At 32.9% G+C, this 13171-nt stretch overlaps 3 protein-coding genes across 6 annotated transcripts; 2 read left to right on the forward strand and 1 right to left on the reverse strand.

Annotated features, from left to right (window-relative positions):
* The first annotated feature begins 350 nt into the window (after positions 1 to 350).
* LOC140668185 (patched domain-containing protein 3) lies at positions 351 to 7386 on the forward strand. Of its 3 annotated transcripts, XM_072896949.1 has the most exons (13): positions 603 to 736; positions 1085 to 1266; positions 1574 to 1820; positions 2263 to 2333; positions 2426 to 2638; positions 2931 to 3508; positions 4362 to 4985; positions 5155 to 5285; positions 5386 to 5547; positions 5622 to 5892; positions 6157 to 6278; positions 6360 to 6528; positions 6622 to 7381. In XM_072896949.1, the coding sequence occupies exons 3-13, from the start codon at positions 1695 to 1697 to the stop codon at positions 6636 to 6638; spliced, it is 2484 nt and encodes an 827-aa protein (XP_072753050.1). In that variant the 5' UTR covers positions 603 to 736; positions 1085 to 1266; positions 1574 to 1694; the 3' UTR covers positions 6639 to 7381. The 3 variants fall into 3 exon arrangements, with proteins under 3 accessions (XP_072753049.1, XP_072753047.1, XP_072753050.1); XM_072896948.1 differs by lacking the exon at positions 1085 to 1266 and having other exon boundaries at positions 351 to 736; positions 5197 to 5285; positions 6622 to 7386; XM_072896946.1 differs by lacking the exon at positions 1085 to 1266 and having other exon boundaries at positions 354 to 736; positions 6622 to 7382.
* A 269-nt stretch (positions 7387 to 7655) lies between these two features.
* Mettl3 (methyltransferase like 3) lies at positions 7656 to 10635 on the forward strand. Of its 2 annotated transcripts, none has more exons than XM_072896958.1 (4): positions 7656 to 8385; positions 8473 to 8668; positions 8751 to 9251; positions 9470 to 10635. In XM_072896958.1, exons 1-4 carry the CDS (start codon positions 8238 to 8240, stop codon positions 10254 to 10256), a joined length of 1632 nt encoding a protein of 543 aa, XP_072753059.1. In that variant the 5' UTR covers positions 7656 to 8237; the 3' UTR covers positions 10257 to 10635. The 2 variants fall into 2 exon arrangements, with proteins under 2 accessions (XP_072753059.1, XP_072753057.1); XM_072896956.1 differs by having other exon boundaries at positions 7659 to 8391.
* Positions 10309 to 13137, reverse strand: LOC140668190 (rho guanine nucleotide exchange factor 3). Its single transcript, XM_072896960.1, has 5 exons — positions 12995 to 13137; positions 12443 to 12687; positions 12006 to 12369; positions 11508 to 11936; positions 10309 to 11417 (listed from the first exon to the last, which is right to left on the reverse strand). The coding sequence occupies exons 1-5, from the start codon at positions 13058 to 13060 to the stop codon at positions 10986 to 10988; spliced, it is 1536 nt and encodes a 511-aa protein (XP_072753061.1). The 5' UTR covers positions 13061 to 13137; the 3' UTR covers positions 10309 to 10985.
* Between the last annotated feature and the right edge of the window lie 34 nt (positions 13138 to 13171).

A 13171-nucleotide genomic window follows, 5' to 3' on the forward strand; every position in this document is an offset into this window, starting at 1 on the left:
TTTATAAAATAATTTTTTTGTTTTAATATTAAAAATATTTAACATGACATTGTATATTTTATTTGAATGTTACGTTTTATATGACTAAAACAATACAGAATTTTCTCACTCCTCGACCCTTAGACCAGATCTACAATAGGTGTAGTAAGTCTTCAGCCGTGAGAAATTAACCAATCACATTTGATGATTTTTCTCACATTCAACTATGATTGGTCAATTCCTTTACGGCTTAAGGCTTATTACATTTATTGTAGATCCGGCCTTAAAAGTTACAGAATAGGCCCTCTGGTGTGCGAGGTAGTTACGTTACGTCACGTCACGTGGTCCGTAGTCAACTGGTCACCTGTTCTGACGTAAAGTTGAATTCCTCGAATCCTCCGTCTGACGTTTGACATTTGACATTGTTTGACATTACAGCGACCGACTCCGGCGGATTCAGCGCTACTGTGAATGGCATTACTAGCTACTGACTTGCTCTGGCTCGGAGCTTGGAGTGAGTCTGTCTGTCAGTCAGTCAGTCTGCAATATAAGACAAGGAGAGATCGCGAGAGCACCAGTCAATCGAACGTCGTAGCGAGCATCGTCGAATGGATGAGACGTGCGATAATAGTGCTCGACCGACAACAGCCGCATTCACGGCCGATGAAGAACAGAATGAAACGACCGGCGTCGCGTGTAGTCGCTGCAAAGAGCTGTTGCTCGACTTTTACTTCAACGTCGATCAGATATTTTACCAGTGAGTGTGCACAAGTACGCAAGTACGTATAATCGTATCCTCCTTTTCCCGCCCCGGGAGTCTGCGATATCGAGCGAAAGGATTTTCCGCACTACATTGCTTGATTTCTGACTACCGTTTATAAACGAGACCGTATTCATATATGTCGTTCTAATATTTAAGATCGTCTTAAGTATAATCTTAAGAATCCATTTAATCATTTGATTGGTTGTACGGAGTCTTAAGACGACTTAAAAAATGAATTAAGGATGATCTTAAATATATAAGAACACAGATTATTAATGACTAAGATTTATTCACTCCTTCTTCCTCCATGTGTTTATTTACTCCCTCCACCTTTGTTTATAGAGCAGGAGGTTATTCAAACCTGAAGGGAAAGGGGCTTTTGCATTTTGTTTCCTCTTAGCCATCTATAGACAGACTTCTATAGAAGCCTGTGGCCGCAAATGCGATCTGCGATTGCGATTCTGGCTCAGCCAATCAAAAAGAAGCTGCCAACAATTGCAACTACAATCTGCAATTGCAGTATAGTATGTATTTAATTCGAAAATCGTGAACCTAGGAAACAGAAATCATTGCCTCAGCTTATCAATTACCATTTCCTCTCATGATCGTATGATCACGGATTGAATTTATAGAATTTAATAGCAAGGTGTCTGGAATTATATTTAATTTTAATGACAATCTTTTTAACGAATATGACAAAGTTGATGCGTTAATTGTTACTTGTTTAGCTAGCTTCTCTTATTTTTTTAATATATATTCAATGAAGTTTTATATTACTTTTTATTTTATTTTTTAAGTTTCTTATAACTTTGTTTCATGTATCTTTTTCAGGATCGGATTCAGTATAGCTACAAAGCCATGGCTTTGGCTAATCATATCCTTTTGTCTAAATCTGGTTTGTGGATTGGGATTGTTATTCTGGAAGGAGGAGATCGATCCGGTTGAACTCTACATGCCGATAGATTCTGTAATTCGCAAAGATGCTATGTGGGTAAAGGAGCACTTTCGAGAAGATCTTAGACATGAAGACATCATGATTACTGCACCCAACGTACTGGATGTCGAAATATTGCGAACGGTACATAGTTGATCATAAATTATAGTATTAACGAAGATTTTTTCCACATTAATGCACAATCCTTTCTACAATAGTTAAATCAAGTATTGTCATATTTGTTCATAAGATTTCTACAACAAACCAGTCCTTATAATGTTTAAAAATTGATCAGTAATCTTATTTGCATTAAAGGATTATCTTTTTATATATATTTTTTAAAATAAAAGATTAGCTGTATCCGCACATCAAAATAAGTTTTTATGTAATGTGTGTACATAGACTAATTAACATTGATGCTATAATTCTTCCATATATGTATCTATTTTTTTAAATATTTATTTAAGTATATATTTTTAGTAGATAGTTAATACATGGTACAAGTATGTCAATTATTTCGATCATAATAATCAACCAAATGTTTGGTTGTGGTTTGTTTGATTAAAATAGTTAATTATAATTGTAGATGCAAGACATTGAAAGAGATGTGGAAAGCATAGTCATAAAGAATAACACTTGGGGAGATGTGTGTGTTAGGTAAGTATTTTTTTTTTACATATATGAAAATATGAAGATTATTTCGGTTGAATTTATTGAATGAAACATTTGCATTTTTATTTATTTTACAGGTATTTTACATGGTTCCAAGAAAATAATAAATGTAAAACTATGAGTAAATCTGAGTGTTCTGAAAAAGATCTGCCTATTATAAATAGTATGACAAAAGATCTTTGTATCTATAAATCACTCTTGAAGCTATGGCAGAAGAATGATGAAAAGAATATTGATAAATTGACGAAGACACAGATACTAAAGGACGTTACCATATCTTTACAAAATAAGTGAGTTCCTAAAACTTTACATAACGACATTGATACTATTGAATCGCTCAAAACATTAGGATAAAATTTAATATAATTTGTAGTATATTGTAAATTAATGCCTTTTACATTTTCATGAAAAAAGAAACGTTCTATTTTTTAATAAAAGTTCTTATTTTTGTACATTTACATTCTTAATATCGATTTAATTATATATTTTACATTTTCTTTAAATTATATTTTGATGAAATATGCTAGTTAACATAATAGTACATACATGTTTTTTTCTCATATATTAATTCAATCGATGCAGAAACACCAAAGACATACTATCCGATATCGTGCCATTACTGACAGGTGTTGAATATGATGCGAGCGGGAAAGTGAAAAGCGCGAAGGCAACGTTAATGTACTGGTTGCTGAAGGATTCTAATCCACACTCGCCAGAATGGGAAATTGAATTCATCAAGAAGGTATTACATTCGAATCGCATCTTACCGCCGGGCATGGAGATCTATGCAATGACGCCGCGTAGCTACCAAGACATACTAAACCAGGTGCTCAACAATAACATAACTGTGTTGTTTTGTGGTATATCACTGATCACGATCTACGTGATCGTGATGATTGGTCGATGCAACATGATGCAACAACGGATATATCTTTCTCTCTTGGGCATCTTTGTGGTTGGTCAAGCTGTCCTGTCGTCTTATGGAATATGTTTCTACATGGGATTTTTGTACGGATCCGTACATCCGATTCTGCCATTCCTGTTGCTCGGCATCGGCGTCGATGACATGTTTGTCATCATGCAGACCCTTGAGACCATATCACAAACGGACAAGTCGTTGGACATTTCCACCCGTATCGCAAAATCCATTGAAATATCAGGTATGATGTAGAAGTTGGCAAGATCGACCTAAAAGTAGAAATAATACGCATTATGCATATTGTCTATCGAAATCACGTGTTAAAAATATATATATCGAATAACTATATATATATATATATATATATATATATATATATAAACGGATAAAAAACAAAAAAATATATATATATATAACTATAAAGTTATTAGATACATATGTATTTTTAACACGTAATTTTGATGGACAATATGCATAATACGTATTATTTCTACTTTTATTTATATAACAAATATATATACATATATATATATATATATATATATATATATATATATAATTTTTCGGAATCTTAAACATTCCACTGGAGCTTGTTTACATTAAATGACCTTGTTATTAACTACAAAGGTAGTCAATAACAAGATTATTTGATGTAATAATCGAATATGTATGTATTTAGCTTCGGGACCATTCATTGATGAATTTTCATAAATTTTCATTTTTCAACTTTTTTCAATCGTAGATATTTGTTTAAATATAAGTTTCTATTTAAAAAATGAAGATGACCTTCAAATCTCTAAGCGACTCCACCTGGGAAAAAATGTTCATTATCACATATGGTGCCTCTCTCGATACCAAACAATTTTTACTTCAAGCATTTTTTTCCTATCAAAACTGTGGGAGTTATTTGGGTGGCCGGTCTTAGGTGACTCATCCTGTATATATATATATATATCTAAAAACTTTAAAAACGAGACTAAAAATAAAAAGTTTACACAGACTTACGTGCACAAATACGATAAGAGCTCTAGAATTCATTATTAAAGTAAGATATCCTATATATATTCAACTAATATTTTTGTTCGTGTTCGCAGGTATGTCCATTACCGTGACATCTTTCACCAACATGGTGGCTTTTGCTATTGGCACGACGACGGTAATGCCAGTCTTGAAGTCTTTCTGCATATTTGCCGCGATGGGTATACTATTTCTTTACATCTACGAAATCACATTTTTTGTCAGCTGTCTGGTGTACGACGAGAGACGATTGGCTGCGAAAAAGGATGGTTGTTGTTGTCGGCCGTATTCCAATTGGCGACCCAATGAATGTAGTAAGCGGAACTTTCAGCGGCTCCTCTTCGAGAAATACGTCGGACCTTTCATGATGAAAACATCTATGAAAACGATCATCCTGCTAATCACCACTTCTTTGTTATGCCTCAACGTGTGGGCAATATTTCATTTGAGTCAGAACTTTGATCCACTTGTGTACTTAAATCAGGAATCTTATCCCGTACAGTTTCACAATAAATTGAAGGAACATTTTCCTAAGTACGGTAAATATGTCAACATATACTTGGCGGGCGTGGATTATTATGAGGATCGTCGAGCGCTGATTCAGTTGGTGAAGATTCTCAAACAAAACCCGTACATCAATAATCGCACTCTCAATCCATGGTTCATAGCGTACCAAGAATGGTTGAATGCAACTGGCAAAGGTAATATAATTGATAGCGAACGATTACAACGTAAAATGCGAACTATCAAAATCATGAGATAAGAAACATTATAACTGCAAAAAGAAACTAAATTATAAATCTTGCCATAATAAAATATATATATCTATATTATAAATATACTGTTTAATAATATATTATCTTTCATCAGCACAATATATTGAGGATAAAGAAGAATATTATAATTCTCTAGCGGAATATCTCCAGTTCACGGTAAAGGGCCAAGAATTTCTTCAAGATATAAAATTCAACAACTTGCCATTCAATGACTATAACATCACAGTACGTATAAAAAGGGTGATACGTTCCATATGCAAATGTTTTTAAACGTGGAACATTTTTTTCTCGCGCCGGAAAATGCATGATAATTTCATCATTTCAGACATCAAAGATTTCAGTACAACACTTCCCCATAAGTACAAGATCTGATCAATTGAAGGCTATGCAATCACTGAGAGACGCCGTGAAATGCGTAAACTTTACTTATGGATACGAACACATCGCGATTTATTCGTTAGATTATATAAAATGGACATCGAACAATGTAAATAAAATTTTGCTCTCATTATCAATCAGGTATGTCATTAATTAATCAAAATGATTAATTACTTTGCGCAGATCATCGGTGAAGAATTAATCAGAAACTTGAGTCTAGAGATAATAGCGATAGGATTAACGTCGTTGGTGCTACTTAGAAACTTATTGGCGTCGTTTTGGGTAATGTGTTGCGTGTTATTCACACTCATCGACCTTGTGGGTTCGATGTACTTCCTGGAATTGACCGTCGAAATCTCGTCGGCCATTATAATTCTGCTTTGCGCAGGATTGGCAGTTGATTACGCCGCACATATTGGACTAGAGTTCATACGCTTGAGTGGCAGCAAACAAGGTTATTAGTAATCACGTTAGGAATGTATATATATTGAGAGTAAAAACATGTATTCGATAAGATTTCTTTATTAGTGTTTAAATTAAAATAGAAATTTATTTAAGTTAATTAATATAGAGATTATATGATTAAAAATTTACTGCTAAATAGATATTTAAATTTTTTAACACTGAATAAAACTGATATTTTTTTATTGCGATTTCTTACAACGAATATAATATCCATTATAAATTGAGAACTCTAATATTATTTTTTATTTGGTAGAACGTGCATTGACAACACTCAACGTTATCGGACCGGCAGTATTGAATGGTGGTTTGAGCACATTCCTTGCTTTTGTTCTGCTAAGTTTTAGCAAAGATTACGCTTTCAAGATTTTCTTTAAGGTATAAATCATAACGCTCTTCAATTAAAAATACAATTGTCGTGAAATAAATCGAAATGCGATAATCTGGTATCTGTTCCAGCTATTTACATCAGTAGTGTTGTTTGGTTTGTTTCACGGATTGATATTTCTACCAGTAATATTGAGCTTGGCAGGACCAGGTGAGAGAAAGCAAACTGGCTCAAAAAAGAATCAGAATATACATTATCACAGTAGCTATTTTACCGTTCGTCAATCCCACAACGAAAAAGGTAATATCTTTAAAATGTTAGTATATTAAGTATTTTTTTTTTTTTTTTTTTAAGAATAAAACGAGATTTTTATTTTTTGTTATTTTTTTGCAGATATAGAAGATTGCTAAATAATATTTAGCAATAGTATAAGAGGCTGTTTAGATAAAATATTTACCTAGATAATCTTGCGATGCTGAAATTCGTATGATTGTGGAACGAGTGCGTAAATGTTACATTGCAGTACATATATTTATTTTTTCTCTATCTTTTCCCGGGTCTTTCAACTTATATATATATATATATATTAGGGAAAAGATTGAAAAAAAAATAGATTATATATATACTCACACGTGTGTGTGTGTATTATGGAGGTGTATACATTTATATAAAGTATACACAAAGAAGAAAAACATAAAGATATGTTTTGTATAAAATTGGAAGTTATGCTTCGTCTACTTACTGGATTATTGTCCATCTATTGTTTTTTTATTTATTTTTCTACATTTATATTTTCATTCGAATTCCTGTTTTAATGGTAGTAGACAAATAGATTGAAAAATTGTTGATAGATGAGCCAAGAGTGTAGTAGTGGTAATTTCTCATTTTCCTCTCCGTTTTGATTAGCTTTATTGCCTTCTAGGTAATATCAATAAAGTTTTAATAATTCCTCTATTATTTGTATAATGCTGTTATTTTATTCTAATTTGACAACAATCAGATCACTAGTCAGTTTCTTTACAGAAAAACACAAATGTAATTTATAATGTTATTCTTATATGTAATAAGAAATAGTAAAAGTAATTAATCATTCATATATAGCACTTCCATTGTACATGATAAAATTTTATTGCTTTTCCTGTGGGAAATTTGTGTAGTGTTTTATTGCCAACTAAAAATAGATAAGGTATTATTATAAAATTATAGAACTTTGTGATATATTTTTTATGCCTAAAATAAATAAAACAAAAGGATTGTTTACTACATTATACCTCTTAAATTTAAAGCATTTTATTAAAATTTGATAAAAGAAAAATAAACACTGCATAAAAGATGCGACTAAAAAAAATATGCTTTTGATTTACAAAAAAAAAAAAAAAAAAAACTAGAACTTTATTATGAGATTACAAAGATTATAAATTTTAAATGTCCAATTGTTAAAAATACTTTGAGTAATCGATAAGAAAAATGACTTGATGTTTTATTTTTAGATTAATTTAAATTGACTTAAACATACATAACCACCTGCTTTCGGATTTTATTAGATACAAATATGTGTTGATACAATTAATCCAAAATCGATTAATGTGATAAGGAGTGAAAAATAGACGCTATATTAAAAATTGTATATGTATATTTAATATGCTATTTTTGGTGCGCGTGCTACAAATCTAGCTCTAACTTTACGAAATAAAGTCAAGTCAAGTAAAGCTAGGTTAGTATTGTTGATAAGTGTGTATATATATGCACGTATATCATAGATGGAGAATATGACAGTTAAATGTAAATGTTGATATATTTTTTAATGGGAAACATTAAAAAATAATAAAATAAGTTATAATATAATATTACGTTAACTGATAATAATAATCTAATTAATAAAAGATTCGGGAAAAAACCTGGAGAAAACCAAATTCTCTGTTTAACCTACAACTCCGTCTAATCGACAAAGTTGTAATCGCTTTTTTCATATATTCAAAGCATGGTTTTACGTATAATCTACGTGAATCATGTCGGATGCATTTGAAGAGATACAAGCGATCAAAATAAAGAGGAACAGCTATCGCGAGAAGCTGCAGAAGAGGAAACGCGAACGGCATGAACTATATACGCTCACTTCAACGCCGGTTTCATCCACCCTGACAACGGAATCAGCAGGTCCTGGTACTGAAAAATACCAATTACTTTACAAATTCGATAGAGAATAAATTATATTCGTCATTTTAACACATAAATCTATTGCAGATTCTAATGCATCTTCGCGTTCTGATCACAGCGAATATGAGAGAAATGTCCTTGGCATCTTGCATGAATCCTTGCCTAATCTACCAATAACGTCTGCGGACTTGATAGATCAGCTGCGCAAAAATCTCAGTGCCGATGTATCTTCCTCTGACATTCACAAGATTTTAGAGAAACTAGCCACACAGGATATAGTCAAGTTAGTGAGAATCTATATTACATTGTAATTCGGTTCTCTGCAATGTACATAATATGAAAAATATATTATACATATTTTTCAGGATCAAAGAAGTCACAGAGAATGGAGTGTTTGGCTATACAGTGTTATCTGTAACAGAATCCCAATCGTCATGTCAGTCCCAATCTGATGACACGGAGAATCCCGAAAGCGTAGAAACATCCGATCCAAACGACCATGTACCTTTAGAAAAGCAGGCAAAGATAGAAAAAAAGAATACCGAAGACATCATGTCCTTAATTTCGATGCCGACTATCAGAGAGAAGGAAAGCAAAAAGGTCGGCGAACAGATCTTGGATTTATTATCAAAGCAGACTTCCAAGGAGAAATCGCTGGCTGAACGATTTCGCTCTCAGGGAGGTGCTCAAGTTATGGAGTTCTGTCCGCACGGTACAAGAGTTGACTGTGTGAAATTGAACGGTGGTCCAGGATTTGCAGAAAAGTGCAAAAAGTTGCACTTTAAGAAGATCATACAGAGCCACACAGATGAATCTTTGGGCGATTGTAGCTTTCTAAATACTTGCTTTCACATGGACACATGCAAGTAAGAAACTAAGAAACACTATAATCTATCCATATATATGATTAAATCTGTTCATTTCTTATATAAATAAATATTATATAAAATATATTAATCTACAGATATAAATATTAACTAGATGTTGCATTTTTGGGGATTTTTTAATATAATTTTATTATCTTTGTATTAAACCAAAGAGATAATTTAAAATTAAGTTTTTCAATTTTTTTTATTTCATGTAGATATGTCCACTATGAAGTGGATGGTCCAACGGCTCAACCAAAGGAAACGAATGATTCCGATAGTCTAAACAATAGCGCGCCCAAGGCACTAAACTTGGATAATAAAAATGGTGGTGGTACCAGCAGTAATGTTGGCAGTGAACTGACTCTATATCCGCCGCAGTGGATTCAATGTGACTTACGTTATCTCGACATGACAGTTCTTGGCAAGTTTGCTGTAATCATGGCTGATCCACCATGGGATATTCATATGGAATTACCTTATGGCACTATGTCAGATGACGAGATGAGGCAGTTGGGAATTCCAGCGCTTCAGGATGAAGGACTGTTGTTCTTGTGGGTAACAGGCAGAGCCATGGAATTAGGAAGAGAGTGTTTACAATTGTGGGGTTACGAGAGGGTTGACGAGATCATTTGGGTAAAAACCAATCAGCTGCAGAGAATAATACGGACCGGTAGAACGGGCCACTGGCTGAACCATGGCAAAGAACATTGTCTGGTTGGCATGAAGGGCAATCCTCGTATCAATCGAGGATTGGACAGCGATGTGATCGTCGCCGAAGTTCGTGCTACTAGCCACAAGCCCGACGAGATTTACGGCATCATCGAACGTATGAGTCCCGGCACAAGAAAGATCGAATTGTTCGGCCGGCCGCACAATGTGCAACCCAATTGGATCACTCTAGGTAATCAAGTTGACGGTGTTCATTTAATCGATCCACAACTCATTAAAGCCTTCAAGAAACGTTATCCTGATGGAAATTCGATGAAGCCCGCTAAACCGTAAATCTGTTTTCTTCCTACAATAAGTATAATGCTTGTTGATATGAATTAAACCATTTCGTTTTGTTAGAATTTATTGCAAAATATGTATATAAATTTCTTACCATCTAGATTTGTGTTATTTAGATATATTAATACAAAATGAACCCATAATTATAAATATAGAAAAAACGACTTCTCATATATTTTGAAATTGACATTTGTATATATGTATATATTACATTATATTTAAGCTATGCCTATTTAGCATGTGTCTTACGTATGTGTGTAAGCTGCTCTTTTTTTAATATAATTTTTTAATGAAATGAATAATTCAAATGTAGAAAGAAAAATATCAATGTAGACTAAACTCCTAACTAAAAACTATGAAAACTAAGATTAATTTCTGCGATATAAGTTAATTCAGTTTTTACAAGGTAAATCAGATTGTAATATATTAACTGTTTTATATGTAAGTACAAAAATTATAAATTAAATCTAAATTTATATCATCATATTCATTATACATGTTATGGAATGTGCTGCCATATTGTTTGAAAAAACTTTTAGTTATAATTAAAAATGTTTTTACACTCAAAAAGCTAGAATTTTGTAAAATAAAATTACAACATAAATAAGAATAGTTTCTGTTGCCCTATCTTTTTTTGTACTAATTAGAAATATTTCACCGTTTGTATAATACATTAAACGAGTATATTTATCAAAAATACAAAAGCTCACAAATGAGCTTTCATTATATATAGCCGATACTGTTGCGTTTTTGTTTGAGCAAACTTTTCCTTATAGAAAAGGAAAAATGATTATCATTTATACTGCTTGTAGAAGTTCTCCTGGACATTGATGTCCGTGTAACGCGATTTGACTCTGATAATGTTGTGTTATTCAACAAGTTTTCCTTGTCAGTGTTAAACACTTTGTCCGGAGTACTCATTCTAGAGTACAACTTGTTGAATGCATCAATCCAATGCCGGTTTTTATGTCCATCTTCCGTTATGAAAGAATGTTCTCCAACTTTAAAACCGATTTCCGCATTATTTTTATCGTCCGTTTGTACATATATTTGTTCCTTAGGTATGACGGGAAAGAACAGATTGTATTTTTTGCTAACACGTCGCGTAGAACGAGTTATTGCGAAACACGTGTTGAAAAGAAAGCAGTAATATTTCTACAAAAAAAAATGTTAATGTTAGGATATTTAAATGAATTTATTCTGTTATGTCAATATATGTAAGAAAGTATAAAAAATAGAACTTACTATTCCACGTGTATCTTTAAGTTGGCCTTCGATGATTAACTCTGTGGCGTTGACGATGCACCTTTCAGGATCATGCTCGATCTTTGCATTTATTTTCGATTGAGCGAGCTTACACTCGGCATCACCCATTGTCCTGTCAATATCTTTTAACAAGTCGGAAAGGACATTACTTGCTTCTTTCAGCAACAGATGATCTGCATCACTAGTGGGAGTATGTTTTAAGATCTCTTTCACTAATAATGGATACTTGACGATCCTTGAACGTGGCACATCCAAATAAGTCCACAAGTCGACAGAATGTGGTAACTCTAATCGTTTTTTCAGAAATGACTGGAATCTTTTGTTGCTAAATTTTTTCTCGTCCAGTAAATGTCTCGCCCAAACTAATGTCCTGCATCTTTCCAAGTACGGTTTCTTCACTGTCGATAGCTGATAATAACGAAATTGTAATATACATAATCTATATTTATAAAACATATTAATAAAAAAGAAACTAACCCAATTCAATAACGTTGGTCCAACAGTTTTTGTGAATCCGAGTTTATCTCTGAGATTGAGTAATTCATCCCTTAAGTTACTGTGTATCTCAATGAGATTTGTAAGATCACCAAAAAGGGTGAATAACTCTTCGGATGTAAAAATTTCGGTAGACAACATCGGTTCGTAATAAAAATCCTTTAGTACATAGAGCTCATTCAGTAGCACATTTTCACCACAGTATAATTCATAAATAGCCTCCTGCCTTTTAATTTCACTTCGACTTAATATACTGTTTAAGCACTCTTTACCATGTGATTGTGCAACGTCCAACACCCAACTCCTGATTGTCAAGTTGTTGCAACTTTCAGTAGCATTATTTAATCTGAAATTAGTACGTATATTTTGAGAAACAAACTTACTTTCTAAACCGAAACATTTAATTGTTAAACAATTACTTTCTACGCAATGTTCCAGTATCTGCTTCATCCTCAATAATTGATAAATCTGATGAATTTGGTTGAATTGTGAAAGATCTGTGCAAAGTATTTCCCAGTTTACTCCCTACTATGGAAGAGGAAAATAAACTGCTAGCAACCTCTGTAATCCTGCGGCGCTTTTTCTTCTTTCCTACGTCAGATTCTATGGATATGTCCATCGAGCTAATGCTCATCGCGTCGCTCTTTGGCCGTTTTCTTGATCTCTATGGCACAATAAAATACACAAATAACATTATTAAAGAAATAACTACCTATAAAATAATTATTTGAAAATGAATTTCAACAAAATTTTTCGACAATTTTTTCGTCTATTAGCATACAAATTGAACAATAATAGTTCAAATAAATAATACTTTGACGTACAGTTAATTGTAAAGCAATTGGAACATTGAAAAAAGGAAATTCGTTCGAATATACTGACATTATAGTGACATTGACATTCGAATGTCGGTTACAACATTAACTATGAAAGACATCTCGCGAAACATTGAAGAATACGTCGAGACTCACCAGCCAAAACCTTTTCCGCGGTTCCTGGAACGTTTCTTTGATAGTTGTGTTGCAATCATCGTCCATTGTTAAAAATTGAATTGAATTGTTAAAAAAAAAAAATTAAAGTTTGACGAGCAATTCGATTGCCCTCATGTGCCGCACTTGATTTCACTACAAGCCAAGCGCAAGCGGTTG

The sequence above is a fragment of the Anoplolepis gracilipes genome, chromosome 7 (assembly GCF_047496725.1).
Source record: "Anoplolepis gracilipes chromosome 7, ASM4749672v1, whole genome shotgun sequence".
In the NCBI taxonomy this organism is placed as follows: domain Eukaryota; kingdom Metazoa; phylum Arthropoda; class Insecta; order Hymenoptera; family Formicidae; genus Anoplolepis; species Anoplolepis gracilipes.